The sequence below is a fragment of the Zootoca vivipara genome, chromosome 11, assembly GCF_963506605.1.
Source record: "Zootoca vivipara chromosome 11, rZooViv1.1, whole genome shotgun sequence".
In the NCBI taxonomy this organism is placed as follows: domain Eukaryota; kingdom Metazoa; phylum Chordata; class Lepidosauria; order Squamata; family Lacertidae; genus Zootoca; species Zootoca vivipara.
This window is the reverse complement of record NC_083286.1, coordinates 35403006-35421361: the sequence shown is the minus strand read 5'-3', so window position 1 is coordinate 35421361 and position 18356 is coordinate 35403006. Positions and strand designations below refer to the sequence as shown.

Genomic DNA, 18356 nt, shown 5'->3' with positions numbered 1-18356 from the left:
CTTATAAATAAGTTGGGGCAGATGCTGAAAATTCACTTCCTCAGCAATATATCTTAAAATAAGTTTATACTGTCCTCCAACTGAGTCCCCAGGATTGTTTACAAAAACAAAATAACACATAAATAAAAGATGACAAACATATTAAAATTAAAAAATAATTCATTAAAAAGCCTGGAACAATCAAGATATAATACGTCCATAGCATTCCCCTGATCCTCCAAGCTTGTAACGATAAAAAAAGAAAGAAATGAGTTTAGAGCATGTGCAATTGCCACATACAATAATCTATATGCAGCTTTCATGCATTTTCTATATAAAAACACATAACATAAGGATGGGGAACCTGTGGCTCTCCAGATGTTGCTAGACTCCAACTCCAATCAGCCCCTGCCATAAAGCAGCACTCAGAAGGTTGGAGAGAACACAGAAAAGTCTTTTTAAAAAAATGTTCAAAGTATTTAAGCTGCCATTTCTCCCTCAGCCTTTCCTCCCTCAGCCATTTCTTCCTCAGCTCGCTGACTTGTTAGAACATTTTATTATACCTTGGAAGCAATTCAGCGCCTTCCAATACATATTATATATATATATATATATATATATATATATATATATATATATATATATATATATATGTGTGTGTGTGTGTGTGTGTGTGTGTGTGTGTGTGTGTGTGTGTGTGTGTGTCTTAAAACAGAACACACCAATGCCCTTCCATGCTGAAGTCTCTTTCACATCTGATTTTTTATTTTTATTTTGCAAGACTGCCAGATAAAAGTAGCCTCTGGAAATTAGGTCAAAATCAAAGAGCCAAAGAGCCAGTTTACAAAGATGGTAATCTTTCAAGAAACAGAAAATATTTATGTCTTCAGGGGTCCACCTACTTAAGGGACCTGTGGAAATCCTGATGAAACAACAGCCAGATAGGATATGAGCTTTATCAGCTCAAATGTACTTATATTAGGGGCTTGAAAAACCAGTACCAGGATGATGGAAGATCCTGTACCCTTGGGAAATAGCAAGGAATACGTGCTCCTTGGCAGTAAAAGCAGAATATTCTCTTCTAGTCTCTTTCCCTTCCTTTTTTTTAAAGCATAGATTTTTAAAGGACCTCCATGTGTTCACCTGCTCAACAGATGGCTGGAGACCCAAGAAGGTAGTACAGTATATACTTAAAAGGAAGAGGTCCAAGTCTGCGAAACACTGCTTTAAAGGGGGGGGGGAGAGAATGAGGCTGACCTTATATCCATAAATACTTGCAGATAAGAACAGGAAATGGAAATATACTTCAGTACAACTTGTTTACTTGAATCATTTGCACGCCTCTGAAAAAAGCTTCTCCCTGCTTGAATATGCAACACTTATGCTGCATACTTTTATTCTCCAAGGAAGCATTGCCTCCGACTGCTACTCAGTATGGTCTCTATTGGCCAGTAATGGGTGGCAGCATGGGACATAGGCAAGGTGCAAATGTGTCCACAGGAATCTACCCTATACGAGGTGAAGGTACGTTACGTTTCCAGTACGTTTTAAAACACAATTCAAAGTGTTGGTGCTGACCTTTAAAGCCCTAAACGGCCTCAGCCCAGTATCCCTAAAGGAGTGTCTCCACCCCCCTCATTCTGCCCGGACACTGAGGTCCAGCTCTGAGGGCCGTCTGGCGGTTCCCTCATTGCGAGAAGCAAAGTTACAGGGAACCAGGCAGAGGGCCTTCTCGGTAGTGGCGCCTGCCCTGTGGAACACCCTCCCATCAGATGTCAAAGAGAAAAACAACTACAGTATCTGCAATTTAGAAGACTTCTCTAAGGCAGCCCTGTTTAGGGAAGTTTTTAATGACTGATGTTTTAATGTATTTTTAATCTTTTGTTGGAAGCTGCCCAGAGGGGCTGGGGAAACCCAGCCAGATGGGCGGGGCATGAATGAATGAATGAATGAATGAATATTGCCTATCTAGCCCAGTTTTGTTTACTCTGACTGGCAGGGGCTGTCCAGGATCTCAAGAAGAGGCTCTTTCTTAATCTCTACAACTGAATGAAAGATGCAGAAATTTGATAGTGTGCAGCACTTGATGTTTTTGGGATTGACCAAGTTACTTAATATGAACTGTCGTGAGGATATATCAAGATTTCCACCATCCAAATATGCAGTTAATTTAGCACTTAGGAAGGCAAACTGCCTTGTAAGGCACCTAGTGAGTATTTATTTAGATCCCAAGGTTGGGGTTTGAGAGAAGTTTCTGGTTCCACATTCAGAAAACTGAACAAATTAATAAAATGGGTTTTCCTTGTATTTTAAAGCCTTTAAAAGCTATACCTGCTGAGATTATCTGACACGAGCTACTGCAGAGTGCAAGTTCAAGGCAGCAGTTTTTTTTGGGGGGGGGGGATCAGGATTATATTACATATAAGTCTTCCCCGAGATCCTATCTGAAGCAAAATACACTGCAGTAGCCTACAAATAAAGATAGCCAAGAAAGATCAGGAGAGCCGTGGACAGAGAAGCAGGGTAAAATTCCACACTCTGTCTGACCAGAAAGAGAATATAATAAAATATGAAAGAAAAAACAAAAACAAAAAACCCCACAGTAAGGGTGTGATATGATTCTTCAGTACTTCTAGTCTGAAACCACAGATGTGGAACAGAAGAAAATATGGCAATGTGTCAGCCTAGAATTTCAAAAGACTCCCAGGACAAGAGGAGGTGAGATGTAGAGTAAATGAAGGAAATAACTATTTTTTTTATTAGATAACTAGCAAGATTGATGACGTTTTATATGTGTTTGGTGAAAAGCTACAGCCAGGCAGAGCTTCTGGAATGCATTATTACAGCTTGCTTCACAGAGAAACAGGCTCTGAGCGTTGCCTAAGCCATAAAAAGAGGCTGAAGAATACAGGAGCGTCATCAGTTTTGCCTTTGGATAACATTATATGCCTTGAGTGGACAATATGATTGGAAACTGAACTGGACACTCTTGTATTCCATTTCCACAAGGTGGCAGTAAAAACTCACACTTCAAAATTATGACATTATAGCTTAGTTTAAAGGCAGGGTTTATCATAGCCCTTAAATAAATTTACAACAAGGAAAGGAGAATTTTTGTGGGTTTTTTTTTTAAAAGAAGGTATTAAGGTGGGAGTGGGGAAGCCAGATGTTGATCTACTGACTCCCATCAGCCCCAAACCAGCAAAGCCAATGGTCTGAAAAGATGGGAATTCTAGTCTAGCAACATCTGGAGGGCCACAGTACTAAGAGAAGACTCTACTGAACAGCTAATAAATTTTTTCCCTCCCTAAATCAAACAGGAAAAGGGTGGTGGTTGGGCCTACACCAACAATGAAGCTGTATCCCCGGGTTTCCAGCTAGTTTTAGACTACAATTTCCCCATCGTCCCTAGGGACCCTAGCTACCAGGACCAATGGTTATGGATGATGGAAATTATAGTCCAAAAACAGCTAGAGACCCAAGTTCTCCAACCCTGGTGTATCCTAACACAAAATGAAGTGCAAAAACCCAATGCAAGTAGACAAATATATTCAATTATTTAGCTTATTAAATGGTTGTAATAAAACACAAGCAAAATGCAGTATATTTTTAAGTGCCAAGAATCCAGCAATTCCTTCTCAAGATAGAATAAAGGCCATGCAAATGGAGCTTGAACTAGCCAGAAGAAACATGAAATAAATGCATCTGCTTGCTTCAATTCCCATTCTTGGATGGTTTGTGTTTATCATGTGAAAAACCATTTATGTATCATGGTTTATATCTGCAAGAGTCTATGACTTGCATCTGCACGATAGCTCAAAATAGTTCACTTAAGGGCTGATCCAAACTTCCGCTTGTTCCGCTGCTTTCCCCCCATGAAAATCTGACCGTTACTGCTTAATCAGAACAAACATCAATTGGGTTTGCTGCAGATTGACATTTGTTCCGATGAAATGCTAAAGAGCAGGTTTTCCTGGGGAAAGTGGCAGGACCAGCAGAAAACCGCTTGGACCCATGCCTAGGAAGCATGGGACAAGTAGAAAACATCTCAGGCCAGTCCGTTCTAGGTATGGGACACGCAGAAACATGGATAAGTCCCTATTCTGTTTGTTTCATGAGCATGGCAAGTGAGTCTTAGACGTGAATGGATTGCAAACAACTCACATTTGGAAATATAAGACAATGGGCCAAGAAATAAACTGACTATGGTTTTTCAAAAAGGTTAAGAGTTGAATGAGATACCAGTTAAGAGTCGCATGGCGTGCTCCTACAGTAGCCTGCCAGACCTGCCTAGTAATAGTTCCCTTACCCATGCCTTGCCCATGGTGAGTTGGGAGTCAGTGGATACTGGTCTGCAGGCAAACAGGTCACTGCCTCACCAACCTCAGTCTGCCTACCTTCTTACAACCAGTGCAGAACGTAACCATGGCTACCAGCGTCCTCCTCCTTAGCTTCAACTCTGCCCTTGTAGAGCTCAGATGGGGAGAAACCTAGAATGAGTTGACTCTGACTGTCATTGGTTCTGGCTTCACATGTTGTTGGCCTGTCTTCCACCCTGCTAGTCCCAATGGGCACCAGACGGCACCAATTGTGGTAAAACAACGAATGAGTGCCGAGAATAAAATGACTTCTCATGTTGAAAACTGGCAGATATCATTGTCTCTGATGAAGAGTAACTGCTTAAAACATATTAGGCTCCTCATTTACCGAAGGGCTTGTTTGTTTTTCAAATGAATCAGTCTTCAGCACCTTGAGGTTTTCTTCTCCTATTTTGATGTTGAACTGTGTGAACATTTTACTTAAATGAGAACTGCAAGGGCAATAGGGAGAAGAGAGGGGCTTAAGTGCTCCTAACTCTTTGATTGTGGCCATTATGTTCATAAATTCTAAAAAGGGAAAAGGCTCCCTTCTAAAGAGGGTTTATTTTAATACTACGTTAAAGCTTGATAGTGGGACACTTTGAGGAAGTTTTATAAAAACAAAGTGCTATAAAAGCAAAGTGCTTTTGATTTAAAAATAACCACAGCACTACTAATCTGAAAGCAAAAGGTTGAAGTTTATCTGCTGCTGACTGTAACAATAGCTGCACTGGGGTTAATCCAAATTGTCTGTGCAGCTTAGTACATTGCCCGACAGTGGTCAATGTCAGAGGAAAGGCTTAGGAAATATACTGTTCACTCTAAGTTCAGATAATATATGAATACGTCAAATAGCCCTGGTCCCAAATGCACACCATCAGGGGACCCAAGTACTTACTTGCCTCCATTATGAAAACTGCCTGTTTATTCCTACCTATTTGTCTCCTTTAAAGACAAGCGAACCATTCATAAGAGGTTCTGCTCTTTTAATTTGTGGCTAACATGTTTCTGAATTATGATTTAGAATGCTTTAGAAAGCCAAGTATTTAAGAATATACCTCCTGTCTGAAGGATAAAGCTCCACAGTGATGACATCAAGGGAGTTCCATGCCGAGATGGTGAGGCCGTTGTACAGACACAGCATGCCTATCATCATGGATTCACTTGTACCAAACCACAGGAAAAAGCAGCTAATTCCAGAAAGAATCATAGAACCACCTGCATTCAAGGGGAGAGGAAAGAATCACTATTGATTTTGTCATAAGCCTTTCAAAGAAATGCCATATGACTGTCATGACTCCAAATCACAAACTGTATCCTGGATATCAACGCAAAGTGTTGAGGCAGGTTGTGGGAGCCAGGCCCTAGGACTGGACCTAGGACAATAGCCCATGTCATCAAGCCTGAACCCAACAGGTAGGAGCCTCTGAAAGGCAAAGACCCCTAAATACAGTAATCCCTGAGCCAGATTCCTAAGGGTCCTGCACTCTTGTCACCAAGGTTCTTGCAGTCCCCAAAACATTGCCCATCGGTGCACCCCTCCCTGGCAGAAACTGACAGAGAGGTTACAGAATGCTAGGCTCCAGGCCAGAGGGCTATCTTAACTGCCTTGGAGGGACAGTTCATTCAGGGAGGTTATAAGGGCCCAGTTGGACTTAGGAACCCCAAGGGAACAAGTTCTGCCCCTTGAGAAATGCCCAGTCTGGAATGACCGCTCCCCACATCAAATGGGGGGCCTTTTGCGTGGTCATGCGCAGCCCCCATGATGCCATACGGCTCCTGGCAGTACAGCCGGGATTCCCCCCCCCCCCCAGGCTGGACACCTGGAGGTGGCCACCTACCTCTGCCAGTTACCCAAGGCATTGCCAGGAGGGAGTTGGCCCGGTAAGGGGAGGGATCGACCTGCCCACACAATAGTGGGCAGAACTTACCTGGGAGTTCTCATTTGGCTTCAGAGCTTCTCCCACCCTGCCCTCCCTCAGTTAAGCCTTCTTTTGCAGGTTAACCTCTTCTTCACAGGTACGCGGGAGCTGCTACGTTATGGTCTCTGTTGAAGGGCTGGAAAGGTATTTTCCTGCATTGGCAGGTTTTGACTTCCCCGTAGCAAAAACGTCACAAATTTGGTGTTTTCAGGCCTTGGGCGGAATCCTTTAGTCTACCTTCCCTAAATTGGGGTGGGGTGTGGGGTGTGAAACGGCGGCAATCCCAGGGTTCCCTGTTAAAGGGGTTGTTTTGAGGGGAGGCATTGGCCATATGCCAATTGATTGTCATTGCTCTCCCCCGAGACAGCAGCGAAATGGGGGGCAGGCTCTCTGCTTGAACAGACATTCTCCAGAGCCAGCCCAATCCCCACACATTCTGGATAACCCTGATGTTCCCCAGATCCCCGGCCGGGGACTGGGAGGGATAAACGCCCAATGCCTAAACCAAGGTCTCCCTACATCTGAAGTCTTAATAAAGTTGTTATTCCACCCGGGTGTCGCCTGGGGTTGAGGGGTGTCTCCGCCTGTCCACGCAATGCTAAAGATTTGAGTTCTAGTAACAAAGAGCGATTAGTTCGCCTATAGAAGTGATTTTAGAACCAATCTATATATTATATATTTGTGTTGTAAACCATGCTGAGTTCTATGGGTATAGGGCAGTATACAAATTTAATAATAAATAAATAAATAAATTACATGCCAGGCACCTCTGCAATGATCTCCTGGAGTTTTAAAAAGGAAAGGGAGGAGGAGCTTGTGAGTTTGATCAGAGGAAAAGCAAGAAGGCTGCTGAATCATTTCCTCTCGCTATTTCCCCTAGTCGATCACCCCTGAGCTGCTTTCCCACAGGAAAATGAAATACAAATATCCAAATCTTTCAGCATCCAAGTGAAAAAGCAGGTTTTTTTGAATCGGCTAATGTGGGCTGTGGGTTGCTATTGAATAGGAAAAAAGAAAAGAAGACTATGCCTAGCCATCTAGAAATGAGTTCCACCAAACTCAATGGGATTTACTTCTGAATATACATATAAAGGATTGCACCAGGGGTTGGAAAGGTTTGCTGCGCATGGGCTGGATCACTCCCATGGAGATCCTCTGTGGGCTGGACCGGCGCAGCGCGATGCCAGAAATCGCTTCTGCGCATGCCCAGACGTCAAAAATCGCACCTGCACAGAAGCGATTTCTGGCGTCTGGGCATGCGCAGAAGCGATTTCCGGAGCAGCGGAAGAGAGTCCCCGTGCCGCGCTGCACCGATTTAGTGCAGTGTGTGGGGACTTGTGGAGTGGGCAGCTTGGTTCGGGGTCGGCTTGGTGGCCAGTTAAATGGCTTCCGTGGGCCGCTTCTGACCCATGGGCCTTAGGTTGCCAACCCCTGGATTGCACTGTCCACAGCGCCATTCCCTGGCTCAAGCACACAACCTTTTGCCGTTACAAACAAACAAAGCCATTGGCTGATATGTAATGTCCAATTTTACCCAGGACTTGTAAAGATAATTAGCTAGAGTCCTTTCTGTTTCTCTGCAGAGTTCATCAGTAGAGGATAGGGAAGAGTCACTCCCAACACCTGCGCTATTGCTGGTTGATTGGACAGAGCCATGCATGTTCCAACTCTACAGGTCTTTGAGTTTTGTGCCCCAGTGAGAGTGCCACATTAGTGGCAGTGCTTCTGTCAGTGCAAGGGCACAGCCCCAACCTTACCAACCACCCCAGTTCCCACCACACATGAAACTTCCAGGAGATTATGTTCAAATATTATTGAAGGGTACTTTGAACATACCAATTAAAGATTTTTGAGGAAACAGTTATCCTTCCCCTCGCGGGAAACTCTTAAAAGTAGGGTTGTGCAGGATAATATTTTTTTAAAATCCTATTTTCATGCAAAGTTCATACCTAACATTGTTAAACGCCCAATTCTGTCCATCAGAAGAGCAGAGACGATATTCCCTGGTAGTACAGCTAAAGTCCCCAGGAAATTAACAAAGTAAATCCAATAGGCACTGTAATCATCGTCAAAGGATATTTGACATCCTGTCTTGTTGTGAATGAATGTGCAGTTTATAAATTCACTGCCAGGATATTTATATGGTTCAAGATCTATGGATTGAAGAAAATAAACAATATCAGGAATTCACGATCTGTTCATATTAGGAATTCATCTGTTTTAAAACATTTCAAATACTGATAGAAAAAACAAAACAAACTTTTGTAAGTGGGATAATGGACTTTTTTCAGATAACGAGTTAGATGTAATTGTCAATACTATATGCTTCCAGGACAGTCATATGCAGAACCTAATGGCAGATTGGTGTGATCTGCATCTGAGGGAGTAAGTCCATAAACTCAATGGAACTTACTTCTGAGTAGATCTATATAGGACTGCACTGTAGCATTATTCACACTCATTACTCACAAGCCACACCCGATGCCTTTTTGGGGGAGCATGTACAATCTCCTTTTGGCTTTTGGCCAACTAGAAGCCAGATATGCAATGCCACAAATTCTTTACTGCCTCACTGACCAGTACTGAATCATGTTAACTCTTTGTTGTTGTTGTTGTTTAGTCGTTTAGTTGTGTCCGACTCTTCGTGACCCCATGGACCACAGCACGCCAGGCACTCCTGTCTTGCACTGCCTCCCGCAGTTTGGTCAAACTCATGTTCGTAGCCTCGAGAACACTGTCCAACCATCTTGTCCTCTGACGTCCCCTTCTCCTAGTGCCCTCAATCTTTCCCAACATCAGGGTCTTTTCCAAGGATTCTTCTCTTCTCATGAGGTGGCCAAAGTATTGGAGCCTCAGCTTCACGATCTGTCCTTCCAGGGAGCACTCAGGGCTGATTTCCTTAAGAATGGATAGGTTTGATCTTCTTGCAGTCCATGGGACTCTCAAGAGTCTCCTCCAGCACCACAATTCAAAAGCATCAATTCTTCAGCTAACTCTAATTCTTCGGTTAACTCTTTAGTTCTCTGCAAAAGTTCTGGTAAACCAAGGTTTTATTATTTTCATGGTCCCAATGCTTTCTCAACCAACCACGGCTGCTATTTACATGAGAAGAAAGGTATCTGCTAATTGCATTGATGTCCAGTTTGAGCCTCAAAGTGCCCTGCCTTCAAGAGGTCAAATGGATGGAGATCCTAGAGAGGGCTTTTTCAGGGACAGGCCCCTGCTTACGTAATCCTCAGGCAAGTAGGAGAAGGCACCAATCCTGTTATGATTTAGATGACAGGTTATCACCCAAGGCTTGGGATGAGTAACTGGTGGCTTGTCTTTATTATTGTCGATAACTTTCTTGCTGCTGTTAATCTGTTTTTTAATTGTATTTTTGTTTTTTAAAGGAATCATTACTGTAAATTGCTTTGGAAAAGAAATGTGATATATAGACATTTAAAATGAAATGAAATCTTCTTGTGTATCAGGAGAAAACTGGGCTGGGGATTCCAGAAGTGGTTCTACCTCATAGAAGCCCCAAGTTCCTATTACTTGCAATGCACCTTCTGAAAGGAAGGAACTCCCCAGTAACCCAAAGGCACAGATGTCAGACTCAGTGGAGTGGTTTACACATTACACAAATAAATGACCACATACATGGAAGATAGATAGCTACACATTGCCCATTTGAAATCATGAATGTTCCCTCCCACTGTTGACTCAAATACCTCAGTGATTTGTAGCCTAATATATCTCTGAGCCTGTCTGATTTTTTACAAAGGGCTTTGACCATAAGCATAGAAGTTTGACCTGACCTGACCCAACCCGACCTCAGCTGCAAAGGTTTTACCCTTTCCCCATGATTCAATAAGCAGAGAGCCTTAGTCACGCACATTCATCCTTGACAGAAACTGCTTCATGACAGAGGGACTAAGGGGTTGGTTGGCTGGGTTCTTTCCTTCACCACCATTTGCAGCTAAACCGCCCCATGCTTCCTCATTCAAGTGGACATGGAGCCTTGGCCATAACATGGATGACATGGAAGAGTTTACAAGCCCAGATATCAATTCAACATAAAACAGTTAGTAGGAACACAGGGAAAGTGGTTTCTTTAAACTTGTCTTGTATTTCATTGCAATCATCTATAACCACTATACTCCTGGAAAGAAATGCTTGAGAAAATGGAAACGATGGACAGCAAACAATGAGCTTCCTTCCTGCAAAGCATACCTGTGTTGAAGAAAATGTTCCCCACAAAAGTGCAGTTCCTGAAATACGTATTCAGCGTAGTAACATCTTCAAAATAACAGGTCTTAAAGAGAGTATCTTGAAATGTAACCGCTTTGAATTTCATCATTGTGAACCTGAGCAACAGAAGTGATTTTTACAGTCAGATTTTTACAGTCATCATGAACAACAAGAGGCTATCCTCAACTGGCTTAGCTGGCCAGTCAAAGCCATTTCCTGGAATGTGGCCACTGTTGGATGATGACAGCTTCTACCGTAGGAGCCACAGGTGAGAGCTTAGTGCAGGGTAGGGACCAAAGGTGGACAAACTACCCCAGAAGGAGCACAATGTGTCCCTCATCAGAGGTATTACTCCTCCCCTAACACCTCATACACCCCTAAGGAATAAATCCTGCTCAAATATTGAGTGGAGTCCCTAAGACAGTTGGATGGCACCTTGTATACCTCCTTCTAGCAACTCCTGCAGCTAAGCTGGTGCCAAATGTATTGCTCTGCTTTCCTTTGGACCACATCAGTGAGTCTGAGATTGAGGTCATGTGGTCTGGGCAGCCCAGGACCTCCATACACACTGCCCAGGCTCGCACCCCAGGGTTCACTTCAGTGCTGCTGATGCAGCAATTTGCTTCACCCCAGAGGTGTTTCTCAAGACAGATGGATGCCAATAATTCATCACTCTATTCAAACATTGCATGCTAATAATTCAAACTATGGAAGTAGTATCTTCAAAGTCAGCATGGTCAAAGGAACCATATTTGGAAGGCTGTGAATGTGCCAGACATGTAATTTATCTCACAGGAAACATCCCTCTTCCCTTTCCTGGTTTGCATAACCATAGTTTGCTGTGACCATTTGAATTGGTCAAACTATGGTTGGCACTAACTAGAAATTGCCTCCAATCCATGATTTGAAAGCGTCGTTTGAAAATCATAGTCTGGAGGCATACCTGGTTAGCACTAAAAAATAGTCCACCTTATTTAGATATCAGAGTAACCTTCAGTTATCATTAACCAGAAAAGGGGAAGAAGGACTTCATGAGAAATAAGGTAGAAGAGAGGCTGTGGCAGGTCACCCATCCTCCAAACTATAGTTTGGAGAATTGTAACATGACAACTGCAAGTGTAATTCTTAAAACACAAACCTCCAAAAGGAAAAGAATAAAAGCTGGACTATAAAAGGAGACAGCAAAACAGATATCTAGCTTAGCCTACCTACGCAGTGTTGCATTTGATAAAGGAGGAAAGGTAGCCCTGGGTTTCTTAGATAAAAGATAATAAACTAAATACCTGTACATCTAAAACAATAAGAGTGACTAGTAGTGTTCAGATACAAACCCAGTAATGACCTGAGGTAGCCATGGATATGTCACTGTTTCACAGGTTTTGAACTCCACTTCTTTTACATGAACTATTTCCCACATACAAAGCTATAAGTCAATCTCTATGCAATGCCAAGAAAAGATATCTCTGTATATTCAATAATTATGACAATTAGCCTCCCATACAAACAACTATTAAGGATGAAGACTGATTGTAGGATGATGGGGAGGAGTCTGGATATCAATGCACACTACGATTTCTTTATTTCATAAAGTAAATTCTGATTTATTTTTCTCAACCTGTCATTGATGAATGTTCCATTGTAGTGGATCTGATTTTCCAAAGTAAAGTTGAAGTCAAAGTCTTTTATTATCTCATTTCCAAAACTCTTCCTTCTAGAAGCATACTCATCTGCTTGTAGATGCTTAATCACATCTGGAAACCAGACTGACAATCCATAGTATCTGTGAAAAGCAATAGATACAATTTCAACGCATCTAGTGTCAAAGCAGTACAGAAGAATTCGATTTTTTAAAACTTCGTTGAAACACACAATACACTAGTGTTTTGTTGAATATACACTGATAAACAAGTGATGTTTTAAAATAAACTGGTTGCATTTGGAAATAATAACAAACTGCCATTTAGTGCCGAGAAGCCAAACTATTCCTTGAGCTTGCACGTTGCCCCCACGAGGAAATCAGAAGCTCAATTTCTATTTTAAAATTAACCAATTAGAATAGGATCCATTATTTGACTATTGATCCAAACTCCCAAAATGTACCAATGGTCAGGGATGATGGGAACTGTAGTCCCAAAACATCTGGAGGGCCAAGTTTGGCAATGCCTGGTTTAACTGATATTTTTGCCAATACAAAGTGACTTTCACTCTTTGGGAACAACAATTATAACTGTAGCATTTGAGGTCTCCTGTATGACCCTCATTTCTATAATTTGATTACCGTAATTACTTTACTCAAGAGATTTCACTAGCACTGGAAAAAAACCTTTTTATAGTATGCAGCTGTGAAGCCATTCTCTTTCCATTACATATCATTCTAATAAGGCATGGTTTTCTATTGACAGCTGTGAAAATTTAATACTTGACAAAAATTGCTCTATTTCTTTCTTTTCTGTTTTGCTTAATCAGTATTACAACCACTTCATGTGTGTCTTGTTGCTCTTACCCAAAAGAAAGAGTAAACCATACTACTGCAAGTTTGGTCGTACTGTCCTTGACGGGATAAGTGAAACACTTCATAAAAGTTGACCAAATCTGTGAAAGATGAAGAAAATAAACGTTTATTTTTAAATTTAAATTTAGAGTACTATGAAAAGGATAATAGTAGTAACAACAACAACAACAACAACAACAACAACAACATATGCTAAATTGAAATTATTGGGAAGAAGCACTGGATAAACGCAACGTATTAAATCAAAGTAGACACCATCATCTCGAACATCTCTGGTGAGCATGGCAACAGAGAGCATTTATTCATTATTTTAGGAAAAACCGAAGCACATCGTCTTCAAATAATTTTTTTGTGAGGTTAACAACAATCTTCAATGGTTACATTTCTATAGTTCTGCTTTCATATTCAGTGCAAATAATATTTTTCAAATTAATTACTTACCCCATCCAGCTCTGTACGCACTCTGACATAGCACCGCTTGTACCAGGTTCCTGTATCGCTTTCTATTTCTATAAACTCATCTATTTGCTTGGGAGTTTTTATCCTGTTAACCTATATAAGGCACACAAAAAAGATTTTTTTGTTCTTTCCCCATAGCAAACATTATTCAATATTATCCAAATGAGGATAGGCAAACAACTACATGATGGGAAGGAACCCTGCCTAAAGCTTCTAGAAAGAAAGGGAAGCTGTATTTTTGTGTCATGAAGGGAGGGCAACTGCACAGAATGGTATGCAATATCAAGGTGGGAGCAACTTAACACGCAATCCAAATTAAGTCTCATTGAACTCAATGGAACTTCTGAGTACAGTCGTACAACTCGTACCTCGGTCTAAGAACAGTACTGTTAACAAACGATTCAGGCAACGCACTTCGCAAAACTGGAAGTAGGTGTTCCGGCTAGCAAAATTTGCCCTGGAAAACCAACGGAAGCTGACCGGTGGATGGGCACCGGCGGCAGGAAGCCTCATTGGGGAAAGCGTGCCTTGGTTTAAGAAGGTTTTCGGTGTAAGAACGGACTTCCGGAACGAATTAAGTTCGTAAACGGAAGTACCACTGTAGGCATATATAGGAGTAGACAGAGAATGGGTTATTTTGATGAGCATTATTGAGATAGCTGATTAACATCCACTCACCTATGCATTTCTTAATATGTTTTTACAAAATGAAAGCATCCTCATCCCAACAAAAAGTATAATGAAAGAGGCAATATCACAGCTTCATATTAAATCAATATAAGACCAAATAAATACAAAGATCTTATTTTTTTACAAAAAAACTTTCTTACAAAAATTCATTCTAATATAATCAGCCAGTTCAGTATTAAAACATCCCTGCGCTCCTTTACTTGTTAATTCACGAACACTATGTTACTATTAAAAAAAAGGTTTGGCTATTATGTACCTAGTTGCCACATTTAATTTTAGACAGATAGATGATAGATAGATAGATAGATAGATGATAGATAGATAGATAGATAGATAGATAGATAGATGATAGCGAGTCTCGGTTTGAACAATACCCTTTTGTTATTCTAAGCGAAAATTTGTTATTCTAAGTGAAAACGCTTTTGGAAAGGACCAAACACCTGTTTCTGTAATTACTGAGATGACCTTTTTTACATTACACAAAAATGTATGGATAGCATTAAACATAAGAAAAGTCCTTTTAGTTCAAACCAAATGCCCATCCAGTTTCCAAAATTGCCTACCAGATGCCAGTGAGAACTTACAAGCACAAAAGCACTCTTCCTATTTGTCCATCCGAGCAACTGGTACTCAGAGACACACTGAAGGTGCTACTAGATAGCCATTAATTAATAGACAGCAGGTGGCACTGTGGTCTAAACCACAGAGCCTCTTGGGCTTGCCAATCAAGAGGTCAGGGGTTTGAATCAACATGCTGGGGTGAGCTCCCCTTGCTCTGTCCCCACTTCTGCCAACCTGGCAGTTCGAAAGCCCACCAGTGCAAGTAGATAAATAGGTACCGCTGCGGCGGGAAACAGCATTTCCATACACTCTGGCCTCCATCATGGTGTTCCATTGCACCAGAAGCATTTAGTCATGCTGACCACATGACCTGGAAGGCTGTCTGTGAACAAACGCTGACTCCCTCGGCCTGAAGCGAGATGAGCACCACACCCCATAGTCGCCTTTGACTGAACTTAACCATCCAGGGGTCCTTTACCTTTACCCTCACATTTACATAGCCATTAGTAATCTTAACTTTCAAAACATACGCTTAATTCAGTAAATGTTTTCAGTATCTATCCACCTGTGATAAATATTCTTAATTGTCTTGTTTACCTTAAGAAGAAAGGGACACTTTCCATGCTTCTCAGTAACTATATCCATCTAAATTTTAAGTGATGTTGGGCTAATGAGGCATAATGGTGCAAATAACAACTTACTGTGAAAACTTTTTCAGGCTGACCACGGGCTCTCATGTTTGTATCATGAATTTGTTTGAGAATCATCCAAGCTTCATCATGTTTCCCAACCTACAGATATGAACACATTTGGTAAAGGGACACATATGTATTAAAACAGAAATTGAAGAGTAACATGTGTGGGAACTGGGATTGCTGAGAAGTTATAAGCAATTGACCTTTCCTGCCTCACTCACTATCATTATTCCCTTGGAAAAACTGATGACCATACCTCCTATAGTCCCAGAATTCACCAGCTGCTCCCCTTTTCAGCTGATTTTCAACTGTGTAGTGTGGTATATTGAGTGCTTGTCACATGTGTGAAATGGCAGATCAGCTGCCACTTCCCAAGTCCTACTGGTTTGACTTTGGGAGAGCCAGTGTGGTGTAGTGGTTAAGAGCGGTAGACTCGTAATCTGGGGAACCGGGTTCGTGTCTCCACTCCTCCACATGCAGCTGCTGGGTGACCTTGGGCTAGTCACACTTCTCTGAAGTCTCTCAGCCCCACCCACCTCACAGGGTGTTTGTTGTGGGGGAGAAGGGGAAAGGAGATTGTTAGCTGCTTTGAGACTCCTTCGGGTAGTGATAAAGCAGGATATCAAATCCAAACTCTTTTTCTTCTTCTTCTTTGATGGATCTTTTTTAAAAAAATTCCTCCCATTGGTTAAAATGCGGGGGGGGGGGGTAGTTCTGACTGGCACAGGTGGTGGTTCCAATGCTGGGGTCTCTCTACCTTCTTCTGGCCTAGCACAGGTGAGAGCATGCTAGCAAAATATCTATGTCTTCAGATCTTTCTGTGGGCATAGGTGGGGCTTTCACAGTAGATAGGACTTCCTAAAAGGCAAAGAAGCACCTAACTCCCTCCAGCCAGCAGATCCAGGGGTTAGAACTTTTCTGCTATACATAAAAGTTATTTTACCTTTTCAGTTATTTTTATCCCATCTTTTAGAGACACACCTTCAGAAGGCAGTTTACAAAACAAGATTTAGAACCAATAAAATTACAGTTTAAAAAACCCCATAAAGTTTTGTGGAATCAGGTCTTTACAGTTCTTTTGAAAGCCACCAAGGACGGACCAAATGTTCTCCAGGGAGGGGGTTTCAAAGGTGTGGGGCCACCATGGATGAAAAGATCCTACCCCTGTCTGTCCCCATGAGTCTGATTTATCTTAGTGGTTGTCTAGACAGCAGAGTCTCCATGGCTAACCTGGAGCCCCAGGTAAACTCGAGATGTTTAACAATATAGGCATTTTACCTCAAGCAAGAACCTTGGACTTTCTGGCATGAAAGTAAGTGCCACCACAGCGGAAACACAGGGCAAAGCACACATAATAACAAACACTCGCCAGCTGTGAAACTGGTAAGCAGATCCCATGCTGAAACTCCATCCTGGATAAAGGAGAAAGCACACAAACACATAAAAGGGAAAGGCCTTAGAAACATGGCATATTTTGTATGGTTGACTTTGTTGCTCATTGATAAATTTACTGATATGGCTTATATGAGATGTCACTTTAGAGAAGAGAAAAGCACCTGCTTTTTACAGTAAGCCCACTTTTTTGAAACTTTTTGAATCAAATATTACACTATATCAGGAAATAAAACAAAACTGAAAATCAAAAGCTACAGTGGTTTATCCCAACATATCAGCATGCCCCCCTAGAGGCATCAAACAACCATGAAAGTTGCTGCTTAGCTGTGGTTCGTAATTGCCATTAAGCATTACGTTGAGTTCCAATCTGCATTACAGTTTGTTTCTCCTGTCTAGTGTTATCTCTAGTTATATGCCATCAATTGCCCCTTTTCTTCCATGTACTAAGAAGACAAGCACAACAAGCTGAAAGAACAGAATGATTGGGATATGTATTTATAATAGCCACACTAGATTGCCATGAATAAAACAGATGCCTTTTTGGGGCTATTTTGTTTCACTTTTCTTGAACTGATTACAGTATTTTCTCAAGAGATTTCTTATTTAATATCCTGAGCCAGAAATGAGCAGTAAGAAGTGTTCCTCAAGTGGGAAAGTTCCATATTTTCCCTACAACTTTCCACCAGAATACCTATTGAATCTTCAAGGAGAGTGGGCAACAGGTAAATAAGACAATAATAGTCTACCAAATACTTTCCCTGTAGGTGTTATACTAGTAATGCACTAGTTACAGGTAGGTAGCCGTGTTGGTCTGAGTCGAAGCAAAATAAAAAAATTCCTTCAGTAGCACCTTAAAGACCAACTAAGTTTATATTATGGTATGAGCTTTCGTGTGCATGCACACTTCTTCAGTAATGCACTGAATAGCAATGCTAGAAATAAGCAGAAATTAAAACACACTCAGACAATTATTTGTTAAATGTTGGTTTTGTTTAAAAGATATAGGATTGTGTGTTTGTGTGTGACTGAGGCAAACTGTGTGTAAAGAAAAGGTGGGGAAGCTAAGAACTAGTTTAAAATAGGAGAATGAAAAATCAGAAGTGTGTGAATGCGAAAAAGAAAAGAATTAAAACAAATGAAATGCTATTCTAGTGGGCCTTTAAACATCCTTATTACAAATATAGCAAAAGGGCATACAGTATTTGTTTACAAAATACATTGTTTAGCATCATCCAATGCTTCTAAGAATGCCTTTTTAAAATGCAAATGCTATAATCTACACTTGTCACGTTATTAAGATTGTTCTGTCAGTGCAAGCATTTCTGCCTGCCAGACAGATAATCCCTCATCTCCCCCCCCCCATGCACTGCCCTGGGGGTTCTCCTGTTGCACCCCAGGCATATTCAGGAGGTGCAGGGGGAGGAGGAGGGAGGGAACATTCTGTTGCACTAGTGGGACTTGTTGCACTGGCTCCCACTAGCAGAACTGTTTCATTGATTCCAGTCCTCTGTATTTATAACAACTTTGTCAGGATGTTATTATTTCATCCTAA

General features: G+C 41.5%; 1 protein-coding gene across 1 annotated transcript in view; it reads right to left on the bottom strand.

Annotated features, from left to right (window-relative positions):
* Positions 1-18356, bottom strand: part of SV2C (synaptic vesicle glycoprotein 2C) — a 98897-nt gene that overhangs the window by 11734 nt on the left and 68807 nt on the right. Inside the window, exons 5-12 of the mRNA XM_035100167.2 lie at positions 16688-16821; positions 15416-15505; positions 13446-13556; positions 12996-13084; positions 12108-12272; positions 10475-10608; positions 8209-8412; positions 5396-5555 (exon numbers count right to left, since the gene is read on the bottom strand). Of these exons, the coding sequence (XP_034956058.1) occupies positions 5396-5555; positions 8209-8412; positions 10475-10608; positions 12108-12272; positions 12996-13084; positions 13446-13556; positions 15416-15505; positions 16688-16821 (1087 nt within the window). The remainder of the gene's footprint in view (positions 1-5395; positions 5556-8208; positions 8413-10474; positions 10609-12107; positions 12273-12995; positions 13085-13445; positions 13557-15415; positions 15506-16687; positions 16822-18356) is intronic.